Source organism: Hypanus sabinus, chromosome 3 (genome assembly GCF_030144855.1).
Source record: "Hypanus sabinus isolate sHypSab1 chromosome 3, sHypSab1.hap1, whole genome shotgun sequence".
In the NCBI taxonomy this organism is placed as follows: domain Eukaryota; kingdom Metazoa; phylum Chordata; class Chondrichthyes; order Myliobatiformes; family Dasyatidae; genus Hypanus; species Hypanus sabinus.
Genome location: NC_082708.1, coordinates 141,426,658 through 141,447,062, shown reverse-complemented (window position 1 = coordinate 141,447,062; position 20,405 = coordinate 141,426,658). Strand labels below are relative to the sequence as shown.

The 20,405-nt window shown below is 41.9% G+C and overlaps 1 protein-coding gene across 1 annotated transcript in view; it reads left to right on the top strand.

Annotated features, from left to right (window-relative positions):
* Window positions 1–6,880, top strand: part of man2b2 (mannosidase, alpha, class 2B, member 2) — a 146,929-nt gene extending 140,049 nt beyond the window's left edge. Inside the window, exon 19 of the mRNA XM_059965249.1 lies at window positions 6,398–6,880. Within this exon, the coding sequence (XP_059821232.1) occupies window positions 6,398–6,489 (92 nt within the window). The 3' untranslated portion in view covers window positions 6,490–6,880. The remainder of the gene's footprint in view (window positions 1–6,397) is intronic.
* Window positions 6,881–20,405: the final 13,525 nt, after the last annotated feature.

The following is a 20,405-nucleotide window of genomic DNA, read 5'->3' as shown; positions in this document are numbered from 1 at the left end:
TAGTGAGAGGGTCGGGGTGAATGGAAGTGAGTGGGTCGGGGTGAATGGAAGTGAGAGGGTCGGGGTGAATGGTAGTGAGAGGGTCGGGGTGAATGGAAGCGAGAGGGTCGGGGTGAATGGAAGTGAGAGGGTCGGGGTGAATGGTAGTGAGAGGGTCTGGGTGAAAGGTAGTGAGAGGGTCGGGGTGAAAGGAAGTGAGAGGGTCGGGGTGAATGGAAGTGAGAGGGTCGGGGTGAATGGCAGTGAGAGGGTCGGGGTGAATGGAAGTGAGAGGGTCGGGGTGAAAGGTAGTGAGAGGGTCGGGGTGAAAGGTAGTGAGAGGGTCGGGGTGAATGGTAGTCAGAGGGTCGGGGTGAAAGGTAGTGAGAGGGTCGGGGTGAAAGGAAGTGAGAGGGTCGGGGTGAAAGGAAGTGAGAGGGTCGGGGTGAAAGGAAGTGAGAGGGTCGGGGTGAATGGTAGTGAGAGCGTTGGGGTGAATGGTAGTGAGAGGGTCGGGGTGAATGGAAGTGAGTGGGTCGGGGTGAATGGAAGTGAGAGGGTCGGGGTGAATGGTAGTGAGAGGGTCGGGGTGAATGGAAGCGAGAGGGTCGGGGTGAATGGAAGTGAGAGGGTCGGGGTGAATGGTAGTGAGAGGGTCGGGGTGAATGGAAGTGAGAGGGTCGGGGTGAAAGGAAGTGAGAGGGTCGGGGTGAATGGAAGTGAGAGGGTCGGGGTGAATGGCAGTGAGAGGGTCGGGGTGAATGGAAGTGAGAGGGTCGGGGTGAAAGGTAGTGAGAGGGTCGGGGTGAAAGGTAGTGAGAGGGTCGGGGTGAATGGTAGTCAGAGGGTCGGGGTGAAAGGTAGTGAGAGGGTCGGGGTGAAAGGAAGTGAGAGGGTCGGGGTGAAAGGAAGTGAGAGGGTCGGGGTGAATGGTAGTCAGAGGGTCGGGGTGAAATGTATTGAGTGGGTCGGGGTGAAAGGTAGTGAGAGGGTCGGGGTGAAAGGAAGTGAGAGGGTCGGGGTGAATTGTAGTCAGAGGGTCGGGGTGAATGGAAGTGAGAGGGTCGGGGTGAATGGAAGTGAGAGGGTCGGGGTGAATGGAAGTGAGAGGGTCGGGGTGAATGGTAGTGAGAGGGTCGGGGTGAAAGGAAGTGAGAGGGTCGGGGTGAAAGGTAGTGAGAGGGTCGGGGTGAATGGTAGTGAGAGGGTCGGGGTGAATGGAAGTGAGAGGGTCGGGGTGAATGGTAGTGAGAGGGTCGGGGTGAATGGAAGTGAGAGAGTCGGGGTGAATGGTAGTGAGAGGGTCGGGGTGAATGGAAGTGAGAGGGTCGGGGTGAAAGATAGCGAGAGGGTCGGGGTGAAAGGAAGTGAGAGGGTCGGGGTGAAAGGAAGTGAGAGGGTCGGTGTGAATGGAAGTGAGAGGGTCGGGGTGAATGGAAGTGAGAGGGTCGGGGTGAATGGAAGTGAGAGGGTCGGTGTGAATGGTAGTGAGAGGGTCGGGGTGAAAGTAAGTGAGAGTGTCGGGGTGAAAGGTAGTGAGAGGGTCGGGGTGAATGGTAGTGAGAGGGTCGGTGTGAATGGAAGTGAGAGGGTCGGGGTGAATGGTAGTGAGAGGGTCGGGGTGAAAGGAAGTGAGAGGGTCGGGGTGAATGGAAGTGAGAGGGTCGGGGTGAATGGAAGTGAGAGGGTCGGGGTGAATGGTAGTGAGAGGGTCGGGGTGAATGGAAGTGAGAGGGTCGGGGTGAATGGTAGTGAGAGGGTCGGGGTGAATGGTAGTGAGAGGGTCGGGGTGAAAGGAAGTGAGACGGTTGGGGTGAATGGAAGTGAGAGGGTCGGGGTGAATGGTAGTGAGAGGGTCGGGGTGAAAGGAAGTGAGAGGGTCGGGGTGAATGGTAGTGAGAGGGTCGGGGTGAATGGAAGTGAGAGGGTCGGGGTGAATGGAAGTGAGAGGGTCGGGGTGAAAGGTAGTGAGAGGGTCGGGGTGAATGGAAGTGAGAGGGTCGGGGTGAATGGTAGTGAGAGGGTCGGGGTGAATGGTAGTGAGAGGGTCGGGGTGAATGGAAGTGAGAGGGTCGGGGTGAATGGTAGTGAGAGGGTCGGGGTGAAAGGTAGTGAGAGGGTCGGGGTGAATGTAAGTGAGAGGGTCGGGGTGAATGGTAGTGAGAGGGTCGGGGTTAAAGTAAATGAGAGATGCATGCTGATTCTGTCACCGGTTCACGGATGTGGGAGATTGTGAGATCATGGGTGATGAAATAAATTACTTTTTTTAGCATTCCAGTAAAAAGTAACTTTGCATATTATTGGTATAGGTACTTAGTTTATATTTGGCCATTTCACTGCTATCTGGGTGTGCTATTTCTGCATGTACCTGTCTTTTCCTGTGTATATCAGGTAAGTGAGTGTTTCAGAATAAATCATTCAATATGAAGCACACTGTATGAAGTATAAATTTTTCATGGTGCTTACTCGATTTATCTTAGTTTTGCTTTTGCCAGACAGATCGAACTCTTGTGAAATCAGCCACCTCCTCTATCCCATCTGTCTAACATGGGGACTTGGCTATATTTCCTCCTGGCTCAATCACTCAACTGGTCTGGCACTTTGGATCAGCTGGTATCAGAGACCATCTGCACAGAACCTCTGCCTGTTTCAGTGGCTGTCATCCCAACCCTGTCAACCACTAACGCCATTACAAATTTTGACCATTGATATCTTAGTGTCTTGCATCATCGTAGGGTTTTGAAGTGTCATTCCTATGGCCTCCATTCATTCCATACAGCATCATCCCCTCTCTGGGCTTCCTCCTTTGCTGGTGGTACTCTGCCTGCCCTTGTCGGTGCTCTTGTGGTCTTGGTCATTAAATCTTGAATAGCTGAACGTTCTCCTGCTGCCTCTTGCCATCTGTTTATGCATTATAAACCTTTCCAATTAAAATTTAAAGCCAGTTTCACAGCTCAGTGGAAGCTGTGAATGAATCAATTCATTCAAGATTTTTCAAGTTTTCAGCAACTGTCTTGAATCTCACATAGCTGAGAGTTTGCCATTGAAAATGGGACTTACATTGCAATGAATGCACTGATTTTTATGCATTCAGTTAGAAGTCATTAAGTTCATTTGTATCTATGGGAGAATCTGGAGCACACCTCAAGATCAGCCGTTCATGGGATGCCTTTGAAAATTATGCCTTTCATTGTCATTTCTTTATAAGTCAAAATGTTTGGTTTGTGATGGCAGTAATTTGTTTTCAGTCTGTATTTTCTTGATGGAAAAAATATCGTAATGTGCAGCTCGTTATGGAAACATTAGGGAATGTTGGCAGTGGCGTGGTTGCGTTTTGCTTCAGAGAAACTGGCTTAATTTGTTAAGCAGACTAAAAGAAAATCAGTATTGAAGAAATACTCAGCAAGTCAAATGGTCTGTGGATTGAGGAGTAGCTAATATTTCAGGTTAATGTTTATTTAGAGATGTACCAGCCCAGCAACCCATCTATTTAACCTAGCCTAATCACAGGACAATGATCAATTAACCTACTAACTGCTACATCTTTGGGCTGTGGGGGGAAACCCGAGCACCCAGAGGAAACACGCACAGTCACAGACAGAACGTACAAACTCCTTATAGACAGCACGGGAAATGAATTCAGTACTCCGCCACCCCAAGCTGTAATGGCATTCTGCTAACCACTACACTGGCATGGCACCCTACAAAAGAACATAGGAAATAGGAGCATGAGTAGGCCATCTGGCCCATCGAGCCTGCTCCGCTGTTCAATATGACCACGTCTGATCTGGTCATCGACTCATCTCCACCAACCTGCCTTTTCCCCATAACCCTTAATTCCCCTACTATGCAAAAATCTATCCAATCTTGTCTTCATATATATTCGCTGAGATCTGAATTGGCCATCATTGGAAATTTCAGGTTTGAAACATGTCCAGCAGCAGTGAAAGGCTGAACAGTAAGAATAATGTAAGCTGTTTAGACCCCGTGATACTCCCAGTGATCACTTCATTAGGCACAGGAAGTACCTAATAAAATGGAAACGGAGTGTACATTTGTGGTCTTCTGCTGCTGTCGCCCATCCACTTCAAGCTTCGACTTGTTTTCCATTCAGAGATGCTCTTCTATACAGCACTGTTGTAACGTGTGGTTATTTGAGTTACAGCCTCCTTCCTGTCAACCTGACCCAGTCTGGCCATTCTCTTCAGAACTCTCTCATTAGCAAAGCATTTTCATACACAGAAGTGACGCTCGCTAGATGCTTGTTGTTTTCCACACCATTCTCGGGTGCCTGTGAAAATGGCAGGAGATCAGCAGTTTCTGAGATACTCAAACCACCCTGCCTTGCAGCATCAATCATTACACGGTCAAAATCACTTGGATCACCTTCCTTCCCCATTTTGGTGTTTGGTCAGAACAACAACTGAACGTCTTGACCATGCCGGCATGCTTTTATGCTTGGAGTTGCTGCCACATGATTAGATAATTGCATTGTTGTAACTCATGAAATGGCCACTGAGTGTAGGAGCAGAATTGAGTCTGTTCTATCTTGCGACCATGGTCAGTTTATTTTCCCTCTTAACCCCCATCTGATAGGGTGGCAGACAGGAGAGAATAAATAGCAAAGGGAATGATATTGCAAACAAAAGGTGATGACCTTAAAATGAGCAAGGAAGCAAAAGGTCAGGTGAGAGGAGGTGTGTGGGAACAGCATAAACACTATCAGTGGTTCTGCTATTCCCAGTTATTTTCTGATGCAGATTGACTTTTAGAATGACAAATTAAGATAATATCGACAAAGTTAAAGGATAAAATAATCTTGCAATATCATGAAGTATGGCCAGGGATTAACCAAAGCCAAAAGTGAAATTTAGCCATCTCTAATTACTATGTGAGGATGTCCTGTGGAAAGGGTCTTTAGTTACATGCCAAAAGAAAACAAAACTATGCTCAATTGCCATGGGACAAGTTGGCTATTTAGAAAAAATACTTCTTGATGTTGGTGAAGCCCTGTGATTGAAAGGAGGAAAGCATATTTCCTTTGTATAAAAGAACAAATATTACCTACTATGACAAGAGCCCTAGCTAATAGGTTCTATTTAAGTGCAATTCATCCTGTGGGAAATAATTAAGCAAAAAAAATTATAATCAAATATCTGTACCTTTCTTTCAAAAAGCCAAATGCAAAACTGAAATGCTAAATTACTTGCATAGGTTTACTGGAGCAGAGTGTGGGATTTGAGGCAACAAATCTATCCTCTAATTGTATATTTCCCTCCCACTATAATAGATAAATTCCTGAACAAATACTGCTCTTCTTTTCTTCTTGGGGTTATGAATGACTTACTTTGCTCAAGGAAAAGTGGAAGATGACTAGATGTAATTTCTTTTGACATGGGGCTGCCTTTGAACACCAGCTGTCATATAGTGAAATAGTGAGGTCTCGGTCCGGTGGCGAGGAAATCAAGCACAGTTAGGATGAAGTTCTGCTCCGTGGAGTGGATATACAGTGCTGTGCAGAAGTGTTTGGCACATTAGATGTTTCATATGGTTTCAGCCTGATAGTGGCCTCCACGGAGCCATGATCTCAACATCATTGAGGATGTCTGGAATTACTTGGTGAGACAGAAAAAAGTGAGACAGCCAAATTCTGCAGAAACACTGTGGCAAGTTCTCCAAGATGCTTGGAATTACCTACCAGCCAAATTTTTAATAAAACTGCATGACAGTGTACCTCAGTGAATTGATGCTGTTTTAAGAGTGGTCACACCAAATATTGATTTGTTTTAGTGTTTTTTTTACAGTTTACTGCTCTTTATAGTATTTTTTTATACGTAGAAGCTTTTCATTTCATTATTTTTGAAAGTATCTTTGCTTCACAGAATTCTTTTACATGTGCCATAGACATATACACAAAGACATACTTGCACGTCTGCACCCACAGAAACACACACATGCATACAGAATGACACGTTCTGAGACAGACAAAGATGCTGTTTTTCACTCAGCTCTCTTTCCTGAGCCATTCTGTGTTGACCATCTCTTTAAGTAACCCTTTCTCTGAGCCCCTTCCCTCCTAAACTCCTGTCACTTTCCATTTGTCTCTGTGCTCTTCCTCTCTGACCACCCACCATCTATATTTATTGTCCCAACAACTCACCTTTACTATCACCCCAAAAAGCTCTCCCTTCATCCCATAATATTCCTCTTCCACCCCCCACCCCCACCCATTCTCTTTTCCTCCTGCTCTCTCACCCATGATTTCTCTCTCTCGCCTCTTCTCCTTCTTCATACATATAACTAAATATATTTTATAATATAATAACATTTTTGACCTTGTTTCATCCTCTGATGGTATTAATACTGCCAAAAAAAAACATAATGACATGTTCTGACTGCTAATTTCATTTTCTCACAGATCTTCACAATTCTGCAAGTCCGACTGAAGGATTTACTGTCACCATTCATCCCAAGGAGCTGAGAACTTTTTTTGTGTACTTCAAGAAGTGAAAAAAAAGACAAGTGATGTCTTAAAACCAATCTCCCCTCACGGTGCTGCTTAATCATTTGAGTTCCTTCCCAGATTGTTTGTTGCTCCAAACTCCAGCATCTGCAGGCTCTTCTGTCTCCAACCTTAAAATAAAATTCTTGTTTACGTGAAAATTTAAAAAAATACATCAAGATGAAGCCGGCAGCCTTATCTAGAAGTTTACCAGTGAAGATTTTAATACTACCGTGTTTTTTTTTAGGTATTTGATTCAAAATTAATGTGTAAATTATTTTATATAAATGTGATTGTACCTGAAAGAATGGAGGACAAGTTGTTTGATAAATGAATTTGGCACTTGAGTGCCATCAGTTGAGAGGTAACTGCCTTCAATAAAGCATGTTCTGATGGTAACTTCATCCTTTATTGCTGCAAGAACCTCCAGATATGGCAATTTATGTGCCTTGAGTTTCCATAACTTTTCTATTGATGAGAATCAAGACCACAGTTAGCAGATATTGGAACACCAATTTCTCCACACTTCAGTATTTAAGAAAAATACGTCATCCATATATTGTATTTTTTTATATTGCTCCCAGTTAATTGTTGCTTGCCTTTTCAGCATTGTTCTTGGGTAAGCGTGAATGCAGTCCAAAACTCTTGGTTGATTGAGATTTATAGGTGGATATTATTCAGCAGAGTGCTTAAAAAGTATACACATTTTCGATTTCATCGAAAGGTAGAGTAGGCTTCAGAGGCTAATTTGCCTACCCTTGTTCCTAAGTAGTGTATTTTTGTATTTGTATGTCTATATAACCTTGCACATTTCAGTTATTTTATACATTTTGTTCAGGATTAGAAACCACAAATCAGAAATCTCTAGGTCAATCATAACTGACTGCTAACTTCTATATCCAAGGATATTGAGTACCAGATAACGTTTTCTGCTAGACGCATAACCTCTTCTTAGTTGCTTCCAGCTGGGTCCAGGTATTGATTTTAATGGGCATTTTGATTACAATCTCCACCATCTTCATCAGGGATGATGCCTAGTTATGTCTAGTCCGGTGGTATATATGCTCAACTCCCATCATCCATCCCTTCTGATTGGTTAGTCCTCAACTAATCAGATTTCTGCTATCCCACCTTGCTTTAAAATCGTATTCCAGCAGCTCAAGGAGGAAGACAGGTGTTGGCTTTACTCCTTCCTTTTACAACCAACTTTCCACTGCTACTTTTGTTTAAACTTTGAAGATTTACTACTTTTAGTGAAGGATTTATGGTTTAATTACGATGGCTGGAACCCGAACTGGAATAGAATTAAGATGTGGCAAAATTGTTTCTGAAACTGAACAAACAAAGGAGACAGAAAATGCCTTTACTTCAGAAAGAATGTTTTCTTTGATGCAAGATGTTAATACCAAGTTTGGAATGGTGGACTCTAAAATTGATAAACTGACAAATACTAATGAGAAGCTTGAAAAAACTGTCATTGCTGTCCAGAAATCTTTGAGGAATCTGGAATCTGAATATCAAACACTTAAAAAGGACACCAATAGAATTGGAAGACAACAGGGATCAATTCATCAAGTGACTAAAAAACGAATTAAAGATTTCTACCATGGAAAAGAAAATTGTTGAGGTTTCTTCGGAATTATCAAGATTTAAGAAAACAATCAACCTGGAAAGCAGAAGTCAAAGGGTGAATTTACGTATACTGGGTTTGCCTGAAAATATGGAAACCGGTGAGCCATTAAAGTTTTTTACGAATATGTTATACTCACTTTTTAGTGAGATTCTCGAAACTTCTCCGTTAATAATAGAGCTCAACGAATCCCCCACACGAAGCCTTCGGTCGAGATGAAGTCGCGTCCTGTGATTCTATGTCTGCATTACTTTGCTACTAAAGAAGCAATTCTTCGAGATGCTAGGAAGCAGGGGAATCTAATTGATAATAGAGTAGAGTTTCCTATAGTTGAAGATTTTGTCCCTGAGGTTTATGCAGAAAGAATTAAATATCAGGAAGTGATGGCTGAACTTTATAAGAAGAACTGTTATCCCTCTCTGTGTTATCCAGCTCACTTGATAATTTTTCCGCCTAACGCCCGTCCAAAATCATATTCCATTTCTTACATTGAGCAACACCTTTTGTATTTTTTTGAAATTTTAATTCTCTAGTCTCATTTCAATGGCTTCCTTCACCAGACGGCCCCAAAAGCTATTGGTGCGGCACAGTAGTTCTGTGCTACCGAAGTCAAAATGTGGTCATTGCGAATGCAATGTTCTGCTACCGCCGAATTTCTCCAGGTAGCCCAAACTGATGCACTTCCTATCCTTCTTGAAGAAACCCACAGAAATCTGATTCGTTGAGGACTAACCAGTCAGGAGGGATAAACAACGGGAGTTGAGTATGTATACCACTGGACTGGACTTGTCCAGGCACCATCCCTGATGAACAGGACGGAGTTTGTCATCAAGATATCAGTTAAAATCAACAGCTGGATCTGGGTAGCAGTCCAAGAAGAGTTTATACTCATCTTCTCTGGGAAAGCACTAGATCCTATTTCCTGCTAGAGTTTTGATCCCGTCCTATGCACACCTCACCACACCCCTGTGTGTCAGTTGTTTGACCCTTGGGGGCAATTGTCCAGACAGTAGTGGACACCCTGAGCAGAATGTCTCCATTACAACAAAAAGTCATGGGTTATACACCATGAAACCAAGTTGCATTGCTGACCTATTTCCATTTGCTTGTGTTTGGCCCATATCTTTCTAAACATTTTCTATTAAATAATATAATTTAACTTGCCTCTACCATTTCCTCAAGTTTGTGGATAATACAAAAATAGCTGGAGGGGCAGGGAGTCTACAGACGGACTGGGAAAGATTAGAGAGCGGGCAAAGTGGCAGATGCACTTTGATAGGAACAAAGTTGTAGATTATTTTCTAAATCAGGAGTAAATTCAAAAATTAGAGGCGCTAAGAGACTTAGAACTCCTACTGCAGAATTCCCTAAAGGCTAACTTGCAGGTCGAGATGGTAGGTAGGAGAGCATCCTGAGAGTGGCCTCATTGTGGCACAAGAGGCCATGGACCCACATGTCCGAACAGGAGTGGAAATAGGGATTAAAATGGTTGACTAACGAATATTATCTTAGTTAAATTAATGCAATTAATAATTTTTAGCTTTTAATGTTTTAATTAATTTTCACTTTTTTAATGGCTTGAAGTTCTCTTCATTGATTACAGCAATTTTAAAGGCATTATAACCCAAACAAAGCCCTGTGCTCTTGGAGTGGCTCTCTGACCTCACTCTTGCCTCTTGTCAAGGTTCTCACCGTAACACTATCTGAAGCCCACTCTTTGCTGAGACCTCACTAGCCTCACTTTGTAACTCCTGGATAGAGGGCCAGCTCCAGCTGTCAGCATTTAACCCAGACCAAATGTGGCTGACTTGAAAGTCCAGACAATAGGCTGAATCTGGTTCGATTTCACCCATTGCTTTATCACAGTGAATCTGTCAGGCAGTAAAGAATAGTTAAAATCTCACACATTGTCTGATGAAAAATGTAAATATAGTGATAAACAAATGAATGAACCAATGTTTTGCAACTGTTCTTTCGAAAATCAGGTCACATGATGCTAGAACATGTTAAGTGTTGCTGTCGGTAAAAATTTCTGGGCTGGTAAGCAAGATAATGCACAGCAACATGAGACAAATTATAGATGGATGGATAATATCTTTTGTTATAAACAGGAAAAAGAGTGGTGCAGCTGTAACTAAAGCTAAATATAAAACTGATTCAGTATTATCACTGCTGAGTGGCAGATCAGAGGATTGTCAACTGCCTGAATATTTATCTTTCGGTATAGTTTTAAGGTGAGAGGAGAAAAGTTTAAAAGAGGCCTAAGGGGTAACACTTTAAGACAGAAGGATGGTCTGTGCCTGGTACAATTTGTCAGAGGCCGTTAGACTGTTAAAAAATATATTCCTGTACCTTCCTCCTTTCTTCTGTCTCTAATGGGATCCACATTCTTGCCTCTCTGTCTAAGTAAGTTTCTCTGATTATTATTCTCCCTATAATGACTCTGTTCAACGTAATCTCACAGCACTATTCAGCCAACTGTCAACCAGTCTTCTGCAAATGACAGTTCTTCAATTTGAAAAGACTTTCAATCCATTACCAACTACAAAAAGAGGGCACTCCACCCAGCCCACCCTAGATGACCAACTCCTTCCAATTTTGTTAAACAATATCTACTGCAGATTTGACTCACCAATCACACAGAAAGAGGTAATGAGAAAGGTGTTAAGGAAGCAAAATATTGAGACGGCTGCTAGCCCTGACTTGGTTTCCCTTGTCACCTTTAAGCTCTGTGCTAATCTGCTGTCTACAACCTTCACAGACATTTTCAATCAGTCTTTTAAACCATACACTGTTCTCGCATGTTTTAAGAAACATATTATTCCAGTCCCCAAAAAATCAAAGATTGCCCTTTGCAAATTGCCACTGGAGTGTAGATGAATGATAAAATCAGGGGGGGGGGGGAGAGAGTTGATGGGCATATGGAGGGAATAAAATGGGTTATCATAAAATAAAGGTCCTTATAGTTGGCATGGGATTGATGGGCTGAAGTCCTTGATTCTGTGCTGAATGATACCATGATAGGAGAAACATGAGCATTTCCAAGTGGGTTTGGTAAGAAGGGTCAGGTGGGCCAGTGACTGAGATTTCTGTCTGGGTGAGATCATTGATGGAAAAGCTGGGAGCTATAATTCGTCATACAGAAAACACTGGATATACTCAGGCAAACAGGCATCTCTGCAGAAAGAGTTTGTTAACATTTCAGATCACTGACCCTTTCTGTCATTGTGAATTATCAAGACCATAAGACTCAGGAGGAGAATTTGGCCATTTGGCCCCTCCGGCCTGCTCCACTCCACCATTTCATCATGGCTGATTGGTTTCAATCTCAACCATATTCCGCTGCCTTCTCCCCGGAACCTTTCACACCCTGACTAATTAAGAACCTAACAACTTCTGCCTTAAATACGCCCAATGACCTGGACTCCACTGCTGCCTATGGCAATACATTCCACAGATTCACCACCCTCTTCCTTAAAAAATTCCTCAATCACCTTTCTAAAGTGATGTCCCTCTATTCTGAGGCTGTGCCCTCTGGTCTTAGACTCCATCACCATTGGAAACATCCTCTCCATATCCACTCTATCTAGGCCTTTCAACATTTGATAGGTTTCAATGAGGTCCCCCTTTATTCTTCTAAATTCCAGTGAGTAAAGGCCCAGAGCCATCAATCGCTCCTCATAGAATAATTCCGTCATTCCGGGAATCATTCACATGAACTTCTACTGCACCCTCTCCAATGTCAGCGCATCATTTCTTAGATAAGGTGCTCAAATCTGGTCACAATACTTAAGTGAGGCCTCACCAGAGTCTTATAAAGCCTCAGCATTAGATAATGCTTTTATATTCTGGTCTTTTACTAGGAAAATAGTCTGTCCTTTTACTCCTTCTATCAAAGTGCATGACCATCCACTTCCTGACACTGTATTCCATTTGCTACATCCTTTGCCCTTCTTGGCGGACCAGATTCAATGGGCCAAATAGCCTAATTCTGCTCTTATATCTCATCAGTCCAAGTCATTTTGCAGCCTCCCTACATCCTCAATACCACCTGTGCCTCCACATATCTTCATATCTCTGCAAACTTGGCCATAAAGCCATTAATTCCATCATCCAAATCATTGATATACAATGTAAAACAAATAGGTCCCAACACTGACCCCTGCAGAACACTACTAGTCACAGGCAGCTAAACAGAGAAGGCTCTCTTTATTCTGATTCTTTTCCTCCTACTGATCAGACAATACTCTGTCAATGCTAGTACCTTTCCTGTAATATCATGAGCTCTTGTTAAGCAGCCTCAAATGTGGCATCTTTCAAAGGCCTTTTGAAAATCAAAGTATACAATATCCACCAATTCTCCTTTGTCTATCCTGCTTGTTATTTCCTTAAAGAATTCTAACAGATTTGTCAGTTAAGATTTTCCCTTAAGGAAACTATGCTGACTTTGGCCTATTTTACCTCCCTTTCTGAAGGATGAAGTGACGTTTTCAAGTTTCCCATTCTTTGGATCCATTCCAGTATCAAGTGATTCTTGAAAGATCATTACTAATGCCTCCAGAATCACTTAGCTACTCCTTTCAGAACTCTGGGGTGTGACTTATCTACTTTCAGATCTTTCAGCTTCCCAAACACCTTCTCCCTAGTAATAGTAACTGCACTCACTTCTGCTCCCTGACACTCCAGAATTTCCAGCATAGTACTAGTGTCTCCCACAGTGAAGACTGATGCAACATACTTATTCAGTTTGTCCACCATTTCCTTGTCTCTCATTACTACTTCTCCAGTGTCATTTTCAAGCAGTCCAATGTCTACTCTTGCCTCTCTTTTACACTTTATATAGCTGGAAAAACTTCTGGTATCCTCTTTGATATTGTTGGCTAACCTAACATCAAATTTCATCTCTCCACCCCACCCCCCCACCCCACCCCATAGCTTTTATAGTTGCTTTCTGCAGGTTTCTTAAAGTTCTCAAATCCTCTACGTTTTCACTAACTTTTCTTCCATTATATGCCCTCTCTCTTTCTTCTACTTTCCTTGTCAACCACAGTTGTGTAATCCTGCCTTTAGAATACTAATTCCTGCAATTACTCCTAGAAATTCCACTCATTGCTGCTCTGCTATCATCCCTGCTAGTGCCGCATTCCAGTCATGTTTGGCTAGCTTTTCTCCCATTCCTCTGTAATTCCATTTTCTCTACTGTAACACTGACGTATCTGACCTAAGCTCCTCTCTTTCAAATTGTAAGATGAATTCCATCATATTATGATCATTACTTCCTAAGGGTTACTTTACCTTAAGCTCCTAAATCAAATCTGTTTCTTTACACGACACCCAATCCACAATAGCTGAATCCCTAGTGGACTTAACCACAAGCTGCTGTAAAAAGTCAATACTGATAATATATAGGAGCAGAATTAGGCCATCTGGCCCATTGAGTCTGCTCCGCCGTTTAATCATGGCTGATCCTTTTTTTATATCTTCACCTTAACCCCAGTTCCTGGCCTTCTCCCCATAGCTTTTGATTCTATGTCCAATCAAAAACCTATTAATCTCTGCTTTAAATACACCCAATGACCTGGCCTCCACAGCTGCATGTAGCAACAAATACCACAAATTCACCACCCTTTGGCTAAAGAAATTTCTCTGCATCTCTGTTTTGAAAGGGCACCCCTCTGTCCTGACGCTGTGCCCTCTTGTTCCAGACTCTCCCACCATGGGAAACATCCTTTCCACATCTCTGTCTAGGCCTTTTAACATTCAAAAGCTTTCAATGAGATCCCCCCCTCATCCTTCTGAATTCCAGTGAGTACAGACCCAGAGCCATTAAATATTCCTCATATGATAACCCTTTCATTCCTGGAATCAAACTTGTGAACCTCTTCTGAACTCTCTCCAATGCCAGCACATCTTTTCTAAGGTGAGGCCTCACCTGTGCCTGATAAAGCCTCAGCATCACATCCCTGCTCTTGCATTCTAGACTTCTTGAAATGAATGCTAACATTGCATTTGCCTTCATCACCACAGACTCAACCTGCAAGTTAACATTTAGGGTATTCTGCACAGGGACTCCCAACTCCCTTTGCATCTCAGATTTTTGGATTTTCTCCACATTTAGAAAATAGTCTGTGCATTTATTTCTACTACCAAAGTGCATGACCATGCATTTTCCAATGTTATATTTCATTTGCCACTTTCTTGCTCATTCTCCTAATCTGTCTAAGTCCTTCTGCATCCTACCTGTTTCCTCAACATTATCCCACCCCCCCCCCCACCCACCAATCTTTGTATCATCTGCAAACTTGGCAACCAAGCCTCCTACTTTATCATCTAAATCATTTATATACAGCATAAAAAGAAGTGGTCCCAATACCGACCCCTGCAAAACACTACCAGGTACTGGCAGCCAACCAGAAAAGGATCCTTTTATTCCCACTCACTGCATCCTACCATGTTAGTAACTTCCCTGTAATACTATGGGCTCTTAACATGGTAAGCAGCCTCATGTATAGCACCTTGTCAAAGGCCTTCTGAAAGTCCAAATATACAACATCCACTGCATCCCCTTTATCTATCCTACTTGTAATCTCCTCAAAGAATTCCAACAGGTTTGTCGGGCAGGATTTTCCCAGAAGGAAACCATGCTGACCTTGTCCTATCTTGTCTTGTGTCACCAAGTACTCCATCACCTCATCCTTAACAATTGACTCTAACATTTTTCCAGCCACTGAGGTCAGGTTAACTGGTCTATAATTTCCTTTCTGCTAACTTCCTCCTTTCTTAAAGAGTGGAGTAACATTTGCAATTTTCCAGTCCTCTGACACCATGCCAGAGTCCAATGATTGTTGAAAGATCATTTCTAATGCCACCACAATCTCCAATGCTACCTCTTTCAGAACCCTAGGGTGCAGTTCCTCTGGTCCGTATGACTTATGTACCTTTAGGTCTTTCAGCTTTTTGAGCACCTCTTTTTTAATAGTTCATTTAGTTCATCAGCCATCTCCTTGTCCTGAGTCATTATTTCCCCGCCTCATTATCTAGCAGTCCTAAATGCACTCTCACTTCTGTTTTATTTTGAACATATTTGAAAAAACTTTTACTCTCCACTTCGATATTATTTGCTAGCTTGCTTTCATATTTCATGTTTTTCTTTCTAATGATTTTTTATTGCTCTCTGTAGGTTTTTAAAAACTTCCCAATCCTCTATCTTCCCACTAATTTTTGCTTTGTTGTATGCCCTTCTTTTGCTTTTACAATAGCTTTGACTCCCCTTGTCAGCCACGGTTGTACTATTTTGCCATTTGAGTATTTCTTTGTTTTTGGAATACACATGTCCTGCACCTTCCTCATTTTTCCCAGTAATGCACACCATTGCTGCTCTCCTGACATCCCTGCCAGCAGATCCTTCCAATTTACTTTGACCAACTCCTCTCTCATGCCAATGTGATTTCCCTTACTCCACTGAAATACTGCTACATCAGACTTAAAATTTAAACTATCAAATTTCAGGTAGAATACAATCATATTGTGGTCATTGGTTCCAAAGGGTTCTTTAACCTTAAGCTCCCTAATTGCCTCCAGTTCATTACATAACACCCAATCCAGTATAGTTGATCACCTAGTAGGCTCAACAACAAACTGCTTTAAAAGCTAGCTCTTAGGCATTCAACAAAATCACTCTCTTGAAATCCATTACCAACGTGATTTTCCCAATTAACCTGCATGTTAAAATCTCCCATGACTACTATAACATTGCCCGTTTGACATGCCTATTAACCTGTGGTCTACCTCCCAGCCTCTGTTGGGAAGCCTGTATGTAACTACTATCAATGTCCTTTTACCCTTGCAGTTTCTTAACTCAACCCACAAGGATACAACATCTTCTGATCCTATGTCACATCTTTCTACTGATTTGATGCTATTCTTTACTAGTAGAGCCACAACACCCCTCTGCCTATCTTCCTATCCCTCCAATATAATGTGTAACCTTGGACATTCAGCTCCCAACTGCAACCATCCTTCAGCCACAATTCAGTGATGGCCACAACATCATACCTGGCAATCTGTAATATTGCAGCAAGATCATCCAGCTTATTTCTTATACTATGCACATTTAGATGGAACACCCTGAGTACTGTATTTGCTATCCTTTCTGATTCTGCATCCCTAGTGATCTGATATCCAAGAACCTGAAGCTCTTCCCCCTGCACCAGCTTCTCAGCCACACATTAATCTGCCAAATCATCCTGTTTCTACCCTCACTGGTCAGTGGCACAGGCAGCAATCCAGAAATTACTACCCGGGAGGTCCTGCTTATAAGCTTTGTATCTAGCTCTCAATTCTCTTTTCAGGATCTCATTGCTTTTCCTTCCTATGTCATTGGTACCAAGACATCTGGCTGCTCCTCTTCCCTCTCCAAAATGTAGTGAATGCCATCTGAGACATCCCTGACCCTAGCACCTGGGAGGCAACATACCATCCGGGTGTCTCATTCACTTCCACAGAATCTCCTGTCTGTTCCCCTCACTGTCGAGTCCCCTATCACTGCCACTCCCTTCATCTCTCTCTTTCCTTTCTGCAGCATAGGTACATCCTTTCTCCATTCATGAACGAGCTGCAAAATAGGTCAGTTACTGCTCCACATTTTGATGCATTTCATTGACCTGCTTGTTGCAGTGATTGATAAAAGGTATGTATTCACGAGACACAAGTGAGATACATGGGTTCAACACTCACCATTTTATGATTTTGTTATGAATTCAACACTCACATTTGAGAAGGATACATCCCTGCAACCAGTTCACAGCCTGCTAAATACTCTTGCTAACTTTGCTGGGGCCATCTTGTTCTGATCTTTGGCCGAACCATTAACTCTTGTACGTATTTTTTGATAACTTTATCAATTGCCTCTAAAGCAGGTAATGCAAAAAAAAGTCTTCAAAATACCCTTAAACTTCCATCTGTCAGAATGACTTAAAAATCTATTGCTGTTTCTTTGGGGTTAAATTGTGGATCTCCTTACCGAACAACAAACTGAGGGTGCCTTAGCCACCAAGGCGACATTGATTCAAGGAATGTTGCTTAAGGATCATTAAATGATGTCTCGCCAATTGTGCCCACAGCACAGAAATGAAGAAAAACAAAGCGGTAGTCTTCCCTATGGCTGACAATGATTAAAACAAGCCTGTGGTACCAGAAATTAATTTCTGATCATGGGTGTTATCTTCTAAAACAGAACTTTATCATCATTTAAAGGTCCTGGTACTGTCTAGAAACTATCTACAGTGCTTACAATGATAATCCACCCTTACTCCATCACACATTGAGATAAAGAGGCACAAATATTTATACACATTTGGCATAATAATTAGTCACAGTTTATGTGCAAGTTATTCACACAAGATGAGGTTACCTAGATCCAATGATGAAGTAAAGAGCAAAATGTCAAAATGAACATATGTATAGTTCCAGCATTGAATTGTTATGTAGATGGGGTGGAATACTTTCATCTATGGGTTTTTGAATTCAAATTTATTTTATATCTGTGATGTCAATGTCTACTCTGAACTAAACATAGAATTTAACATGAAGTAAATTAGTTCAGCCTGAGGCTTGCTGATTCAGAGCCCTTACAATTCTGGACTGGCTAACCTTGAGATTTACAATTTTAAAACCAACAGAAGTCGAGCAATGCAGCTTACACCAGAAGTAAACGGCAAACAATTAAAATGGAATTGGACACTGGTTCAGTCGTTTCAATCATTCCACAAAATGAGTTTGAATGGCTTTTCAAATACTGAAGCCTGCAGATATCCAGCTAAGAACTTATACAGTAGAAAAGATAACTCCTGTGGGATTGATATTCATAACAGTGAAATACAACAACCAACAAGTGGTAAAAATGGGAGGACCAGCATTGTGGGGGCATGACTGGCTGGGACAACTGCAACTTGATTGGAGATCCAACTGCAATTTGCATGTCACATCCCCTGCAATGACATCAACTGAAAGTGAATTAAGAAAGGTACTGGATGATACCACAGCTATCTCCATGCCGAACACCATGAAATGGTGCCCATTAAAGGTCAAACAGATGTTGGTTGGGAAGCATATTGGACCAATGATGGGCCATACTGCTCTGAGGAAGCATGTAAGTGACAAAAGCAATGGTCCAACTACAACAGTTTTTGTAGGCATCATATCTGAGAAAGCTTCTGATATGTTTATCAGGCATTTACTTGTGAAATGTGGCTTGGTTTTAAGCTGGAAGAGAGTTCAAAGAGCTTCAGGAAAGTTGAAAGCATTCAGCTTCTGTGGGTATAAAGAACCAGAATCTACTCTGTGTGAATTAAGGTTATTGCTTGAACTTCAAGTGGGAGACAAAAAGCCGCTTGTAAAAGTAGATGCAAAGACCAAAGCCCAGCTGAATGAATGAATCAAAAAGAAAAGAATCAACAGAGATATGAAAACAGAGAATTAGTGAGATGATGTTGTGGATGAGGAAACCAAAGGGGATCATATCGTAAAGGGATCAATAAAAGAATTAATAAGAGAATACTCCAGTGAACTAAATTCACCTCCCCAAGATCAAGATGCACAAACTGGAAGAAGAAAGGTGGTATCAGAACTACTTTCTGCAGTCTCAAAGTCAGCTCCTACAACCACCAGGAGGAGATTCAGGAACGTGTTGTTTCACAGCCACAAGTCTCACCTACCAAGCAGAGGGACCCCCCTCATAAGGAAAGACATTATTCCACAAGAGTAAGAAATCCTCCACAGTGATTAAATCTTTAGGCCTGAATGGGACAACTTAAAACTTACTGTGCTGTGGGTGCCTGTACATAGTAATTGTATTGTATAAATACTGTGTGTATAGTTGAGTGTATGTATTGTGTTGGAGTTTATAGCTAAGCAAGGAGTGGTGTGTACTTAATATTTGAGTAGTCTGTTTGAATATTGTTTGATTAAGCATTCTTGTTTGTTTAAATAATTCATTATGGGTTATGTATTACATGTGCCCCTTGCTTAAAGTAAACTTGAAGTTAGACCAGGGGTGGCCACAAAGGGTTCTAAAATTTGACAGGGGGGCCGGACCAGGAGCAGATGGACGGAGTGTTTTGGTAATACACCTCATAAGAGAAAATAAAATATCATGGGATATGTAGAAAGCATATGCTTTAATTTCAATTGAAAATGAACAAATGCATTACAACAAAATATCTGTCTTTGAAGTCCCATGGTATTTAGCTATTTATTGAAATGACTTTTAAAACACTGAAAATTCAATGAATAAAATACAGCTTTTTTTAATAGTAACAGTTATTATTTTAAAGCACTGAAAATTCTGTTATCCTTCAAGATATTATCATCATCACTCTCCTCCTGACTGTCTTTATTTCAAAAACGGTAGGAGATGCAGGTCTACTTGTCCTGCTCCTTCTTATTCAATTGTCCCCTGTGCCAAAACTCAACGACGACCCGCACAATGACAGAACAGTGAGAGCGCGCTAGTATGCGGAGCTCTGTGCTCGCAAATCCCCGCAGGCTATCTCCCTTAGCCGGAACGCTGGCTAATTGTGAGCCAGTTCGGATGTGCCAGGAAATGGGTCACCACAAGGTCACAAAGTAAAGCGCAAATGTGGAGTAATACGCTGCACCTCAACAAAGGTCAATGTATATAGAGTGCGTCATCTATTGGGAAAATGCCAGAATTGCAGGGAAAAAACGTTAACAAGGTTTATTAATATAATTTCATCAAGTTCTGCGGGCCGGATTAAAAAGCTTAACGGGCCGCATATGGCCCGCGGGCCGTAGTTTCCCCATGCCTGAGTTAGACCCTTATTTTGGACTCCTGTGTCTTCCTTTGAATAAGCTTAATATTTTTAAGTTACAAAAAAGAACAAGTATGTTGGGGATTTAAGAGATGTGCATGGTCTTGGGATCACAATGTAAGAAAAATTGGATAAAAAGGAATTTTTGGATTATATAAATATACATTGTTGAAAGGGAAAAAATCATGTATTATAATTGACATTAAAATAGAGAATGTTTTTACACTATTGTAGCGTAGACAAAACAGCAGACAAATTGAACACAGATATGTTTTTACTTATGACTATGTGGTAAGTGACAAGACAATCTGTATGTAATTTTGTATAAAGAGCAAACATTGTTTATAGAACTGGGGAGATCACAGTTCTCGGAAATAGGGCATGCGATCTTTTATGCCGCAGAAGGTGGAGAGTTTAAGACCTCATCCAAAAAAAAAACACAACTTTAACAGGGCCTTCAAGA